The sequence below is a fragment of the Podarcis bocagei genome (assembly GCF_964188305.1).
Source record: "Podarcis bocagei genome assembly, chromosome: 1".
Lineage (NCBI taxonomy): Eukaryota > Metazoa > Chordata > Lepidosauria > Squamata > Lacertidae > Podarcis > Podarcis bocagei.
The window spans coordinates 40,004,316-40,020,590 of NC_138125.1; the positions used below are offsets into that span (position 1 = coordinate 40,004,316).

The following is a 16,275-nucleotide window of genomic DNA, read 5'->3' on the forward strand; positions in this document are numbered from 1 at the left end:
CTTTGAAAGTTAAGGTGATTTTAATCTGATTTAGTCCCAACCGACTCCAGCTACAAAAGGTGAGACTGCTGAACAGACTCTTGGGCTGGGGTACTGGTTAGGGTTTTTCATTGGGGGAGGGTTTTGGCATATATATATATATATATGGTCAACTTAAGGTGTTCATATTTAAGAACACCCCCCTAGCTTATGCAAACTATATGCTCTATATAGAGGATCACAATCAAGAGTCTCTGTGTGTTTCCACCTCCCTTGTAGATGGGTCTTAATTCCTTACATTTTAGTATAAATCAAGCCGCACTTTGTTGTGACATCAGGTCCCCTGAACAGTGGTTTGAGCTATCCCTCCAAACTAAGATTGTAAACCATGGTTTGATTCTGCTTTGGAGGGATCACTCAAGCTACCGTTAGTTCTGTATTTGCAATGAGGAGGGGAGGGGTTTGATATGCTTATATTTCCTTTCAAAGCTTTCTTTAGAAGTTAGATAATCTCATTAACATTGCATGTGATATTTGTAATTTAAATAAAGTAATTTTATGGTATTTCTTTTTATCTTGGTTGGATTTCAGCATCTTCACCTTGAAGTGAGTGAAAACAACTAAGTATCTTCCTTCTGTATTGATTATATGGTCTGTGAATGTAGCAAGCAATATAAACTCAACAGGAGAAAGTTTTATTGGGATTTGCACCCAATATATACATGCTTCCATTTTGTCTGCAGCACAGGAACTAAGCCTAGTTCATAAATGTCCAGCCATAATTGTAAATAAGTCTTAATGCATCTCTCACTCTCTCACACATTTTCCCTCCAGCTTGCCATGAAGCACAAGTGCTGAAAATGCCTACTGTAAAGATCTTTCCAAGAGGAACTGAAAAGCTAGATTCATCATTTTTTACTGGAGATACAACCACATGTCTGCTTTTTTCTACAGTTCATTGAAGCCCAGTTATTCCAGTTACTATGTAGGAAATAAGTTGTATTCCTATCTTTTTGTATTGCTAAGCCATTCTGCACTTTTACCGTATATATTTTTTATTATTTAAATTAAGAGATGGTGTTAACATGGAAATTGGACCAAAGGACATACTGAACTGCATTGATCTTCAACATCACACTTTTCCCAGTATTAAGAAAGAAGAAATAAAACTGCCTACAGGGAAGATTACCAAATGAAAATAAAATCCAAGGAATTTGGTTTACAATTATGTCTTTGAACAATTTTTAGAGCTACATAGTTTATGCCTTCGATCACTGAGCAAAACGAAATGAATTATTTGCTATGAAAAAGCAGCCATCTCATTTCTGCCAGTATTAATACTCATATTTTGCATGTGCCATCACCAGCACCACAGTGCAAATCTGGATTCAAGAGGTCAACTTGTGGTCAACACTACATTTTCAAAATAACTTCTTCTTTTTTACTCTTCTGATTTATTCTTTGGACTGTATAATACCACCGAGAATTCACACTTGAGATGTTAAGGCTAAGGAAACTCTGATGATTAAATTTCCAAATGTCTCTACATTTAGTCTGGAATTTAGCAGTCAAATTATAAAACAGAATTTTCCCTTTGTAAATGAGATTTTTAAAAGAGAGAGAGAGAGAGAACATTCCAAATCCACATTATACAGGAATCATTCCAGCATTTTAATGTGTCCACGAACACTTACTACACTTGCTGAAGCTGCAGTTCTGCTTAATGTTAAGCATGCTTCAATTTTAGTGCTTTGAGTAACTTTGGTACATTTATTCCCAACACTGCAGCCTCGCCATCCTTGGCTAGGAGAAGCTAAGGTTGAACTGCCCTTGCACTGAGTGGTTCCCAAGGAGACTCATAATTTTAGAGTGACTAATATTAACCTTGCATTTTGTGGAATACTTTCACACACACAAATTTCGTTGGTTTTGAAGCTTTTGCCGTTTGATCTAACAACATGCACAAAAGCCTCTTGGTTGAGTTTGGGATCTGGAGCTATGCATGGGGTTCTTGGCACTAGAGCTCAGCATCCAGTACCTAGGGTTCGCAGTTACTCAGTTAGCTTGCAACACTTGATCTATACGCACATCCATTGCACATGAAGACAGTTCTGTCTGCTTTGTCAGCATCAGTACCAGACCATTCTTACCTAACTTCCCTTCAAGAGATGATTGAGTCGTGTGGATCCAACCACACCCTTTCCTCTGATAGCACTGAATATTTGCTAGGCATAGGAAGATGTGTGCGCAGAAAATGTGAGGGTCTTTCCATGGCTCTCCAGAACAACCCTGCCTCCATAAGTTCCAGCAAATGTTTCAGGATTTCTGATATATTTTGCATTTTCTTCTCTGATTTTCCTCCCTGCTTTGAATTTTTAGATCCAAAGTGATATGTGAGCAGAATTTCATGTTATTTCACTGCTATTGCATTATAGATTACGATTGGAACACAGCTAATGGTTTTCGAGTAAGGCAGCCCAAGAGATGAGAAAAACGGTTTGTTGATATTGGAGAGTGAAATTTCTGCATTTTTATTTTATTTTTGTTTGCACAAACACCAGCAAAACAAAAGAAGCAGCTTTTAATGTAGATGAACCTTTAAATCAAAACAGAGAGAACATCCATTTAATTAGACTTAACTGCCTATTAGATTTGTTTGAAGTTGTAAGAGAAAAGTGGCTTTGTGGACCCCCCCCCCCCTTAGGAGTTACAACAGCACAAGCCTGCCAGTTAGACATGTTCCAAATCAAAATAAGGTGGTTAAATGTAATGCCTTCACTGTTCATCCAAGGGGCATTTTGAACCATTGGCTCCACCTGACGCACCTACTGCTCAGGAATTAAATGGGCCAGCGAAATATCCAGTAGATCTTTGCCCTTTGGAATTAGACTAAAGTATACAGCATTTTCCAAAGCAATTTTGTTACCAGTTTTTCACTACTGTTTTTAATAGGCTTGGGCAAGGTAGGGGTGTCAGGATTAAAAATAATAATAATAAGTAATGAGAAATACAAGCTAAAATACAGTTGCAGTGTCAGTTTTGCTGAAGTTAGTGGATGAAACGAGATCGTCACAAAGGCAGCCTGTGGTACCCAACAATGTGGGTACCCCCTTTCTGTAATGCTGCCCCATGCAATGGGCTATGCATGAATAGTGCAGCTATGTAGGCAGGACTCATCATAGGGATCTTTCCCATGCGATCTTTCCCACACACACACCAAGTGCCCTGGACAAGTAGTCGCATCATTCATAGGCGGTTCCAGCTCTCTGAACTGCATCGTGTAAAGCCAGCACCAATGTGGCCATAGCTGAAAAGGACGTCAGTTGGAGATTAGATGAATTTACAATTAACATGAATGAAGTGTTAGGTAATACAGTGTGAATGAGGATGCTGTTTGCAGTTGGCCATATCTGATCGGAGGACTACTGCTAAATTCCAGATTTTCCATTGCTTGTACTGTGAACCATTATTCTGTATGTTATATTTATTTTGCACATTTTTTGCATTTCAGATCAATGATAATTTTGGCTTCTTGTCAAATTAGGGCTTGTTTTCAAACTGCCAAGCAACCCCTGGTGATTTTATCACTTTGATGTATCAAAAATTAGATCTTAATTTTTATTTCTGCTATTGAGTAAATTTAAATTTCATGGTGGCTTTTTTTTTAGGATAATTAGAAGCAAATGTGCTGACATCTAGTACTGAAGGCAAACATTATAGTGTTAAAAACGTCCTCCTGAGAATAGTGGTAGTATACAATTCTAGTATTAGATATTTGAGTACACAAAGTATACCGTAATTCAGGTTAATGTTTCATATTCAAGAATGTATTTGTAAAAAGTAACAAGAACCATAGTTTATCAACTTTTTAAAAGTTCTGCGAAGAATAAAAAACGTATGTTACTGGACTTCAAACTGTTATATCAGTGAGATCAGTCTTAACAGCCTATTTTTGTGGCTAGCAAAATGTGCATTAATGTGAAAATGTTAACAGAACTTGCTCACTAAATAAGTGATCTTAAGTTTGTTGTGCTTTAACATGCCAAAATTGTAAATTCTTGTTGATATGATATTCTTTCTAAGGTTATAGGAAAAAACACACCACACCATTCTACAATAAATGGGTTCTTTTCTAATCCTGGTTTTTGTCATTCAATAAAATATGCTGTTCTTCCAGATTATTTGGTGAGAGAAGGCATGACTGTAAATTTAACCTTGTAGAATGCTTTTTGTTATTATTCCATACCTCCTCTTTTGCTCTTAATCCTTTTAGATGACACTTAAGGGCGCTTCCAGTAGACCTGCATTTTAAGCATTCATCCTGATTTGTTTGCAGGCAGATTAGACATGGTTAGCTGTTTTACTGAGCATTCACTTTTGTTTGTGAGGAGGCTAGATGATGTAGCATCCCACACTTTCTGCTACTTTTTCCTTTCACTTTCCTTTTTTGCAAAAAAAGAGAAAATTATATTTTGGGAAGCAGGTTTGATGTGCAGTATCTCTAAATCAACTTTAATTGTGGAACTGGAATTTGCTGGTATGTGGATGTCTATCACCCCAAAATAGTGACTGTCTCAAGGTGCCCCAAGTCTAAAGAGCTCTGTGGGAAGCACATTTTGAACTGGGAGCTCAGCGGCGCCTCCCTCCATCCCTCAGCCACACCAGCAAGGGCTTATTTACACAACTACTTTATGGTGGTTACCGGAACACTTAGCCATGTTCCCCCCACCCCTTATTTCCTCCTTTTGTTGGTGGCAGAAGTGCCTAATAAAATATTGCATACTAGAGATCCATAAGGAATCAGCCATTCAAAATAAAGATTTCATGGCTCATACTTGTTGTATATATGCCTTAACTAAATGATTTACACAAAGTTGGCCACTGATTTTCATATGTATTCCAGACAGATAAGATTGCCTGCAAAGAATGTGACACTTGTTTTGTGGCCTGAAATGTGTGCAGAAGCTGATCGCTGAAGACCATCATCTTTTGCATCACATAATTCAGAATTGTTTTGGCTTCTTGTCACACCTGTACTGTAAATATTCACATTACTAAAAGGTATATTTACCAATGTGCTACATGCACATTACAAAGTGCTACTGGACCGATCCATCCTCTTGAAGAATAAAAAGCACCATGGCTCTAAACGCTTACGGTGCTCAACTACATTGCTGAATGTTGTGAATGCAAGTTGCAGTTTGTCCCTACTTCTCTCTTCGTCAGGGCATAGGAATGTCTAGACCCTTGGAATGAGATGTTGGCCTTGTACAAAACTATAATCTGGCAAAATAGAATTCATTGTATGTATTGTTCTGTGTGTGATTCACATAACTGTAAAATGACAATTTTGTTTTCATAATAAAAGTTTTAATAAGTATATGAATGATGACTTTTTGTTTCTATATTTTGGGATGTCCCAGCTATTACAAAAGTATTGTGAAAATGCTGGCTTTTGCCGTATGCCTAAGAATAGAGGGTAGAATAGAATAGAATAGAATAGATTCTTTATTGTCATTACACAAGTGCAACATTGTACAAAGTGCAACGAAATTGGATGCCATCCCTTAAAACATCAAAAGCAAAACAACAACAACAACCAAACAAACCACATTCCAGCCACACCCACACCACACCCATCAAACTCCCAGGTCACACTATCGAGTTACAGCATTCAAAAAGGCCACAGCTCTTGGATAGAAACTGTTTTTCAGTCTATTTGTCTTTGACTTGATGTTTCTATATCTCCTGCCAGAAGGCAGTAGTGCAAACAGACCATGTCCCGGGTGAGATGAATCCTGCAGGATGTTATTTGCTTTCCTAAGACAACGGGAACCGTACAGTTCTTCCAAAGATGGGAGAGGATGACCAATAATCCTTTGGGCTGTGGTTATGGAAAGCAGCCATCAGCTGAATGGAGAAATGGGAGCAGTTTTTGGCTATTCCTCTCCCACATCCTCTACCGTACCGCTTCTCAAAATCTCTAGAGAATTGGGGGACCCTCTTGAACAGATTTTGGGTGCATGGGGAGCTGTGGCCAGGGGAGGAATTGCTGGAAATGGCCACAGTGGTGGGGAAACTTCTGGAGGTGGAGAAGGTTTGGGCGCTGCTTCCCGGCTTCCCACAGGCATCCAGTTGGCTGCTGTGAGAACAGCATGCTGGACTGGATGGGCCATTGGCCCAATCAAGCAGGTTCTTATGTAGGTGCACAGGTAAGCAGACCTGAGCAGGCAAGTAGTGCTAGATTCATAGGAACGTAAGTTCTACAGCAGCATCGTCTGCGTTGCAGCTCGTGACTCTCCCACTGGCTTCATACAAACTTCCCAGGCTTTCTTGCCCTTGTGCCTTGCAGACCTGGAAAAGCAGCTTCAAGGCCCCCTTTCACCATGGAGTGTGAAGGAGGATGGGCTTCACTGATTGCCCATTAGCATTCATTGTGACCAAGCCCATCCCAAAGCTCAAAGGAAGGCTTTTGAAGAATAGGCCAGCAGCGGGGCTCCGAAGGTATTTATTACGAAGCACTTTAAATGTGCTGCATTTCCATTCCATTCCCTTCTGTTTCTCCTTTTTGAATAACTGCCTGCAGCGAGCAGTTGTCAGCATTACCCCTTCTATTCACAGGTAATCACTTGGTTCAGAGTGGTTCTGGCCACCTGCTAGAATGGAGGCTGCATTTAAAAGAACCCCCTGTACCTGCTCATTTGCAAGGGTTGATTTTAATGGCTGTTATCGGAGTATCTCATTCTGAGGAAAAGAAGCAATGAAACGGCCGGCACTTTTTATTAGACTGAAATATATGCATCGAGGAGAACAGCTCCACGCACAGAAATGCTCTATTTTTAGCATTGCTGCAAACTTCCATGATAGAAACTCAATGGGCAGAGAGGCATAGACTATTCAATATTGCTGTGCTTTTGTGGTCTCTAGAGATACACAGAGCAAGCTTGCTTTTTGCTGACTCCCAACCATATCGTTGGCTGCTTTGTGATCTTGCTTGCTAATTCAGACACCTATTGATCGTGGGCCATGTGGCAAGATGGAAGGGGACCAATGAAACTGATCCTGAACTAATTGAATACTGTTGTGTCTTATAAATATCTATCAGGTGTGTGTGCTGTACGTGTTTCTTCACCGTCTAGATGTGAGCTGCTTTTAATTGGATGGCAGAAAGAGCCCTCAAGCCACTCCGAGGAACATACAGAGCTGAGTGTGCCAAGAAACTAACTCTCCTGTGCTTGGTCTTCTTTCTCCCTAAGGTGGTGATCTATGGTGCGCTATTTTGAGCATTTTTCTTGCTATTGTTGCCTTGTTCCGGAGAGATGATTTACCGTATTTTTCGCTCTATAACACGCACCTGACCATAACACGCACATCGTTTTTAGAGGAGGAAAACAAGGGAAAAAATATTCTGAATGAAACAGTGGACGTATCATTTTTGTGCTTCATGCTGTGGCCACAGACATGTGATCTGATGGTGAATTTGGGGTGACCCAATGCAAAAATCCTGAGAATCCCTGTGGATCCATGCTTTGTAACCACGTTTTTGCACCATTGCAGCCCCAGGCAACAATGGGTGTGTGATTTTTTTTGGGGGGGGGGACAGGCTGTAGCCATGGACATGCTGTGTGCTCTGATGGTGAATTTGGGGTGACCCAATGCAAAGATCCTGAGGATCCATGCTTTGTAACCACATTTTAAGTGGGGAGGGAAGGAAAAACACAGAAGGCTAAGAATGCAGGAGAGGGCTATAACGTGAGGAAAGGAAGGCAAAAGTTTCCCCCCATCCACCCACCCAAGCCAGCCAGCGTGCGCTCTCTCTCTCTCTCTCTCTCCCTCCCACCAGCATGACAGAAGAAAGCATTTTAACTGCATTAAGAACTATTTAGCAGCGAAACCTAAGCTTTGCCATCCCTTAAGAGGTACAGACACTGTAATCTTCCAGATCGCATGAATTTACAGGCAAAACACTGTTTAAGGATTTCATCCTTTTAAATGGAAGAAAGCATATTTGAATGCTGTGTGTCTCCAAAAACAAAAAGCAGGAAGTCAAATCAGAATTTTAAGCCGAACCTGTAATCTCTCTTCCCTTCACAAACATTGTTCCCTCCGGAGCAGGGAGAGGATAGAGCGACGCTCTGCTCTCCTCTCTACTTGCCTGGAGGGGAGGGGCTTTCCCTGCTCTTTGTTTGGACGCTCTGCTCTCCTCTCTACTTGCCTGGAGGGGAGGGGCTTTCCCTGCTCTTTGTTCCGTTTGAGCAAACACAGCAACGAAACAGAGCAGGGTGGGCAGTAAGACCCTGAGGCAGAATGAAGGAAAGCAGCTTCCTGTCTCACGGAGCTCCCTTCTCCCTGAAGCGCGGTTTGATTTTTGCCTCATTTTTCGGCTCCAGGGACACACATTCGCTCCATAACACGCACAGACATTTCCCCTTCCTTTTTAGGAGCAAAAATCTGCGTGTTATAGAGCGAAAAATACGGTAGGTTCTAGTCAGAAATACAGTCCTAACTAGAAAACAGAAGCATAAGTACAGTAACACTAGACCCAGGACGGTTGTGTCCATGTATAAAATAGGTGCTAAAGTTAGCTTGCTAAGGGTGCAATCCTAACAGCTGCTTCCCAGCATGGTTTAAAAAAGCAGTGTGCCCCCCTGTGCATCTTCAGTCATGCTTAGCATGTTGGTTGAAGTGAACTGGAGGGAGGAAGATTGCTGTTCCAGCCTAGAGCTGGGGAAAATATTTGACCCAGGTCAGATTTACATCAGCAGTCATAAATTTGACACACATAGGACATCAGTGTTAATCTCATGATTCCTGCCCTTGCCCCCCCCCAAAAAAAACAACAAACAAACCTTTGGTATTTTTTAGAAGACATTATTGTACTTCAAAAAATCCAGTATGTTAAAAAATGTGTTTCCTAGTACAGGATTAAAAATAGCATTGCATGCAACCCACTAACCTTATTTTAAGCATTTTTAAGCAAGGCTGTTTCAGTCACTACCTTCTGTTGGTGAGGAGTATTGTGTACATTGAACACTGCACCTGTCAAATAATGGCAGTTACTGAAGGATCGATCCAGCCATTGTCTGGAAGTGTGTGTTTCTTTGTAGGCATCCAACTGCTGTCAGCTGTAATGGTGAAAAAGAAGGCAGTCAATTTTTATGGTGGCAGCCAGTCCCCACCCACAAGTTCAAGAAGTGCCTCAGAAGAGGGCTTTCTGAGGAACACAAAATGGAGGCCATTCCAGTTCTTGTCCCCAGAAACGATTTTACCTCATTTCCAGTATATCACAGAAACAAAGTTGCCAACTTTTTTGTAGGTGGATTTAGTTCATCCCTTGTTTCATAGATTGGGCTAAGAATGCCCTTTAGACATGTGGCACATACTCAGTATGGCTTATACAGGCACTGGCTTGTGGTTCTCTTTGAAAACCAATGTTTTCTCCTTTAGTCCAGGTGCGGGGGAGCTTTGGCCTTCCAGATATTGCTTACCTACAGCTCCCATTAGCCCCAGCAAGTGTGGCCAATAACCAAAGATGACGTATAAGTATAAGCTTTTGTGTGGACACGAAAACTTATACCCAGAACAAACTTAGTTGGTCTCTAAGGTGCTACTGGACAATTTTTAAATTTTTTTATTTATTTCGACTGCGGCAGACCAACACAGCCTACCTACCTGAATCTACAAAGATGACAGGAATTGTAGTTCAGCAACACAAGGAGAGCCAAAGTTATTCCACACCTGCTGTTGCCCATCACATGTGAAATCTACAAAGCTGGTCCCTATGCAAAGCAAATGTATCTCCAGTTTCTGTCAACCAGAAGATATTTTGCACTATTCCTGCAGTTTTCATGGGTCTGTTCTTACGAACATAGCGGAGCTTTTCGGGCTCTTCTATCTTTAGCTCTTGCAAAATTTGTGACAATGAATTCTACAAGCTAATTGTGCATGAAAAATGCTTCCTCTTAACATTAGGTCCAGTAACTGTTCACTTTATCCAGCATTTCCTTGTTCCTGTGTGTATTAAGGAAGTGTGAATAGCAACTCTGGTTTCTTTTCTCCACATTATTAATCATTTGGGGCCAGATTCAACAAAACAGTTGAGCTAGTGGGAGCCAGCACAATGCTTCCCGCCAGGGCAACTACCACCTCCCCCTGCACCCCCGATTGACAAGTGAGGTGCCTTTAAGAACTCCCAAAATGGTATATATATGAAATATTTTTTTTTTGTCTGGGTTGAGAGATTTATCAAAAAGCATGTGGCATATCCCCCCCTCCATGTTTTGAATTTTTGTACCCCTTTTTAAACATCGTGTTACTCCCAAGTATTTACATTTCATCTTCCCCAAATAGCTTGTGATTATTCTCACATTTCTATTGTACTGCTAAATTTGAGCATTAAAGACACAGGGAGGAATTCAATGTCACACTCCTATTATTGTTCTATCGGCAGAAGCATCATGTCCCAGAGGGTCCCCCAACTCTGAGATCTCCGGGTATAGGGCGGTATAGAAATTTAATTAATTAAACAACAACAACTCTTGGGAGCAGCTTTTTGGGACTTTGTGGGCAGAGAGGATCAGCGAAAAAAAGGGTGCCCCCATTTGTGCAAGTGGAAACCACTTCATTAAGACAGAGTCACCACTGAATTCCTCCTAAGAACATGATTGGTCCATTTGGTCTGTCTGTCTGTCTGGTGAAATGAACACTCCCAACTACTGCTTGGATGAGCCGCCTCTGGCCATCACTGTTGGCATCCAACTCCCATCATTCCTGAACATTGGCCATGAGGCTGATGGGAATTGGAGTCCAACAACATCAATGGTGGGAATTGGAGTCCAACAACATCAATGGTGGAGTCTCCTTCTTTGGAGGTCTTTAAGCAGAGGCTTGACAACCACATGTCAGGAGTGCTCTGATGGTGTTTGCTGCTTGGCAGGGGGTTGGACTCGATGGCCCTTGTGGTCTCTTCCAACTCTATGATTCTATGAACATCATGAGGGTCACAGGTTCCACATCCCCGTTTGACAGGATTTTAGTACCAAATATTTCCAGTGAACATCAACCAATACAAGATTAATGGTTTGGGATCCCTGGGTTCTTTTTCCTAGCACGATCTGGGTCTGGGAACGGTGAGCATCTTAACCCTTGAGGGGGCAAATTACTTTCCCCCGCTGCATTCCATAACATTTTCATTCCAAAGGACGCAGCAACCTTTCCTGTGACACTGTTGCATAGCAAAGCAGAACATAATAAATACGCCGTCTGCAGCCTTGCGTGCAGGTCTGATTTGTTTCCCACATGCCATCCCTCAGCCTCTGAGACGAGCTGCAAACAGGTCTGTTAAAAGCCGCAGCACTCTCAACCCTCTTGACAGCTACTATTCTTCACTGAGGCTGTGAACAATTGTGGAGCTGTCGGTGTCTGACTGAAATAATAGCTGTACATACAGGATCATTTGTAAGACAGATGGCTCAGGCAGGTACAATTTATCTGCCAACGGCACCTTCATCACTCCAAGCCCTTCCCTACAGGAGGAAAGTGTTGCAGAAATATTCAACCTCACTAATTACCACGTAGCATTAGCAAGGATTCATCAACGTTCCGTCTTCCTAGGTTAGGCATCTGCAGAGTCCATAAATGCTGGATGAGGAGGAGGGATGGACGGACAGCTACAGCTGGGAACATGTTGGGTTTTACTTTTGCATGTCAAATTAATTTCTCTCTTTGAGTTTTTTCTTGCCCCCTCTTGACAAGGCTGAGATGGTTTAAAGCTTCTCCCAGTGTCCAGACTCTTGTCCTTCCAAGATGCCCAACCCTCTGAGCCCTTCATGTTTCACAGTGTGGGTGGGATCCTGATTACCAGGCATGCAACTTTTGCCGTTGACGAATGCTTCTAGGAATAAAATGTCATTCTCTAGAGGATGATCTAAAGGGCATCTTTTTTTAGCCCACTCAGCTTTTGTAGTGATGTTCTTTTCAATGACCCATAGTTAAGCCAATAGTTTCTTTTCTCAGACGTATTGGGTGGTATTCCGTTTTACACAAGAGTAGGCCCGTTGAAATTAATGAATATGACTTAAGTTACAGCCAATCATTTTAATGTGTCAACTGTGAGATAAATGTAGCTCAATACCACCCATTGTGTATCGGGGCAAAAGTTTGCATAAGAACAAAAGAAGTGAAATATATTCTCATTTTCCAAAGTGGAAAAAGGCTAAAGCCCCCCCCCCTCAAGCATCTATGATAGAGTTTCTCAAACTTGGGTCCCAATTGGGACTGCAATTCCCATCATCTCTAGCTAGCAGGACCATTGTTCAGGGATGATGGGAGTTGTTCAGGGATGATGCATGTCATCTAAGCAAATGCACTCCCTAACACCCACCACATATTGCCATGATAACATGAGGTCTGGCAGAACTGAAGGGTGCTTTCATCCCTTCTGCTCCTGCCACTTCGGCCTCCCTCCACCCCACCCAAACATACCTGAGGCAATTCCCTCCCACCTATCCAGGTTCACTTCTGGTTTTATAATCCAGCGGAGACAGGAGGCTTTCAAACTGACCTGGTATGCGTTCTCCCATGCAGCCACGCCAGCTACTCTCCTACAGGTGTTGTATGGAGGAACATGGTTGGACCTGTGGCAACATTAGAGATGGAGAAGTGGCTGCAGGTATAGCCCCAAACGGGCCTTAAGCAAGTGAAGGGGTGGAGGTGGGAGTTGGCCCCTCTCTGAGAGGGAAGAGGTGGGAATGCCTCTTATCTTCAAGGTGTACAGTCTTTCTGAGTGTTGTTATTAACCTTTTAAAGAAAGCAGTTGTGCCCCATATGTCCAGTCCCTCAACACGCTCCTTACACTTCCTAGAAGGTGTTCAGAGCAGTGCAATGCAATAATGATGTTACATTGCTATGGTGCCTCTCCGTCAAGGGGGGCAAGCCAGCTTTAATGCTCAGTTCAGCAAACTCATCCAAACCCTTGAGACAGTAGGAATGTAGTAGTCTTACAAGATATATTTTTTTACTCCAGTGAGATCCACTTATCTGAGAATATACTTCCATATTGATCTGTTTTCCATGGAGCCTTCCCATGCCTTTGCAATGCCCCCCTCCCACCCTGAAATAAGCTCCTTGTGTGCTGTTAAGCCTTTCATCAGGCACTAACCTGCTTAAGTAATGTAAAGTTCATGTTTTCCAAGAGACACAGAGTGAGGATTTTCCTGGATATAATTTTTAATGCCATCAAAACAGATCCTAAGCCTTCTTAATTAGCTTTAAGCTTTTAAACGTGTCATGAGTGCCTGCTCTCACCAGCTTTTCTCATCCTGTGCCATAGAAACAAAATTTGGTCTTACTCGGATAGTCAGAGTACGCCAAATGTTTGTATCCTCTGGAGATGTCTGTCAGCAAGCATGGTCACATGATGAGAATCAGTGCACCTCACTGAAACTATTATCTCAAATCCTTTACAGAAGGAAAACCTAACAAAGAAATCAAGTGGCAGAAAAGATGTTAATGTTTATCTCTAGAAACAAAATGTTCCCGCTTGGATAAAAAATGGAAATTTCAACATCAACGATGACTTCCATTTTTAAAATCTAATATACCTACAGTTGATAAACGGCCACCCACTAAGGCTTTATAAGTTTATCCACAATGTTTAAAAGAACAAAAGGTTACATTGACAATTGTGGAAGAAGAATAAATAAAGCTGATTGGAAAGTCAGAAAAATCTTCTACATTTGTATTGGACTGTTGAGGAAATGAGTCCTCTTGAACTCCAGCAGAGGCCTCAGACTGGAATAAAACGTTAACTAAGTCAGGTTCTTCATCTGACTTAGTTAAAGATCCTGACATGGAGAAGATTGAGAAGGCAGTCCACTGTGCAAGACTATTTCCCTTCTAAAAAAAACCTTGAGAGAGAACTTAAGGCAAAGCAAATTCCCTTCCAATGGTTCTCTCTTTCTCCCCGTTGCTTCCAGAATATATCTAAACAATTCCTCTCCTCACTTTTTAAGATGCTCTCCTGAGCAAATGCCTGCCCTTTAAGCTATTTTATTGACACCAAGAGACTAACTGGCTCTTGTTTCTGGTTATGGCTACTTTGATTTCAGCTCCCTCCTGCAGTTTAGGAGCCAAAAAAATTAATGATCTGCTGACTAATTGCCTGGCCTCCTGAGAGTCACTTGCTCTAAAATGGCTCTAACAAACCATCTGTTCCACAGCAAAACACTCTATTAGGGACACAAGAAGTTCATAAGCCAATAAATCTGAAAGGGATTTTTCCTCCTACCGACATTTTGTTGGGTAACATAACAAAACAAAAATAGTAGACATACTTTTGTTGTTTCTGCACTGCTGGCTTAAATTGGTTTGACCGCTGTTTGGCTCCCAGTACATTTCCAAGCACAATTCAAAGTGTTGGTGCTGACCTTTAAAGCCCTAAACAGCCTCGACCCAGTATACCTGAAGGAACGTCTCCATCCCCATCGTTCAGCCCGGACACTGAGATCCAGTGCCGAGGGCCTTCTGGCAGTTCTCTCACTGTGTGAAGTGAAGTTACAGGGAACCAGGCAGAGGGCCTTCTCGGTAGCGGCGTCTGCCCTAGGGAAGTTTTTAATGTTTGATGTTTTATTGTGCTTTTAATTATGTTGGGAGCCACCCAGAGTGGCTGGAGAAACCCAACCAGATGGGCAGGGTATGTACATAGCTGTCAACTTACAGATTTGAAAATAAGGGACCAGCAGCCTTGAAAATAAGGGACCAGCAGCCAAAATAAGGGACCTGCAGCCTCACCTGTTCCAGGCACTCCAGTCTTCCTGTCCTCCTGCAGTCTTGTCAAACTCATGCTGGTAGCTTCAAGAACACTGTCCAACCAACTTTGTAACCAGAGGTTCAGCTGAATAGAATCTGAATCACATGCACCATAAGGCCTATGCAGCCTCAACTTAAGATGGCTCCCCGGCCTGGCTTTGCACTGCAAAGTTTGCAGCAGCACGTGCAACAAAATGGCGTCCAGCATTCAAAAACCGCCTCAGCTTGCATTAACTAGCCACACACAAGGCATGCAAGCTCCACCCCCCAGTCGTTCTTAGACTTCTTATTGGGTGAGCAACACAGCCAAGCAGCACAGTTGGAGCCTCCCTCCTCCCTGGCCGGCAGGGAGGGAGGGAGAGGAGCTGCTTCCTTTGAAATTTAAGGGACATCATTTAAGGGACATTTAAGGGACATCCATCAATAAGGGACAGCAGAGGGACATGGCGCTGGAATAAGGGACTGTCCCTTCAAATAAGGGACACTTGACAGCTATGGGTGTGTATGTATGTATGTATGTATGTGTCAGAGCTGCTTCCAGATCCTAGCTCACAGAAGATCACGCTAGCCAGCGTTCACTTTATAAAAGTCTTTATTGAGTTACAGTTTCCATTCTCAAGCTGCTGCGTGCAGCTCTACGCCTTATGGGTTAGACCGGCGAAGCTCCGTCTGAGTCTCCGCCTCCTGTACACCAGCTTAATACCCTAGCCTTACTCCACCTTTTCCGCCTGACCGTTCTTCTCTGGGTCCCTCTGCCCCCCGCTGTCTCTTCCTTCCTGGACTCTTCTGACGCGGACCCCCCGGACCCTTCTGTCTCCTTGCGCCGGGCTTTAGGACCTGGCTCCCTTTCCGGGCTGCTTACTGCGCCACCTTCCTGTGCATTTGAACTTGGCGCGCGCGCCCAACCTTCCACTTTCCGCTTAACCGTTTCTTCGCTCCCCGATGGAGGTGTGGCCACTCCTGACTCATGCCCTCCTCCCTGCTGCGAGCTGCCAGAGCTCGGTACCTGGCGCCCTTCCTCTCCACTGCGCTCTGTTGGTGACGCTGGCCCCGATTTCCAACTGCTGCCCTCTGAGCCCCCTCTGGACCCTTCTTCCTGGGGTGTCCCCCTAGGCTCCCCCCTTGCTCTGGCCCCTGGCGCTCCTTTCTGTGAATCTTCTGATTCACTGGAAAGACTCAGAGATCTCGGGTCGTCGTCATCACTCATCTTTTCTTCGGCCTCCTCCCCCTCGCTCTCTGTTTCCTCCCTTGCCCTCGCCTCTGCTCCTGAACCCCTGACAGTATGTATGTATGTATAAATAAATAAATTATTATTATTATTTCCTTTCCACAGAAAACCCTGGGAACTGGAATTCTATGAACAGGAGTAGAATATACATAGGTAAAGGTAAAGGGACCCCTGACCATTAGGTCCAGTCGTGGCCGACTCAGGGGTTGCGGCACTCATCTCGTTTTATTGGCCGAGGGAGCCGGCGTACAGCTTCCGGG

General features: G+C 42.9%; 1 protein-coding gene and 1 long non-coding RNA gene across 3 annotated transcripts in view; one reads left to right on the top strand and one right to left on the bottom strand.

Moving 5' to 3' along the window:
- STXBP6 (syntaxin binding protein 6) overlaps window positions 1-5,365 on the top strand; it is a 108,507-nt gene extending 103,142 nt beyond the window's left edge. For both annotated transcript variants that reach the window (XM_081210501.1, XM_081210502.1), the window contains exon 6: window positions 814-5,365. In XM_081210501.1, the coding sequence (XP_081066627.1) occupies window positions 814-837 (24 nt within the window). In that variant the 3' untranslated portion in view covers window positions 838-5,365. The remainder of the gene's footprint in view (window positions 1-813) is intronic.
- Window positions 1-16,275, bottom strand: part of LOC308596337 — a 646,399-nt gene that overhangs the window by 535,403 nt on the left and 94,721 nt on the right. The gene's annotated exons all lie outside the window — the stretch shown is intronic.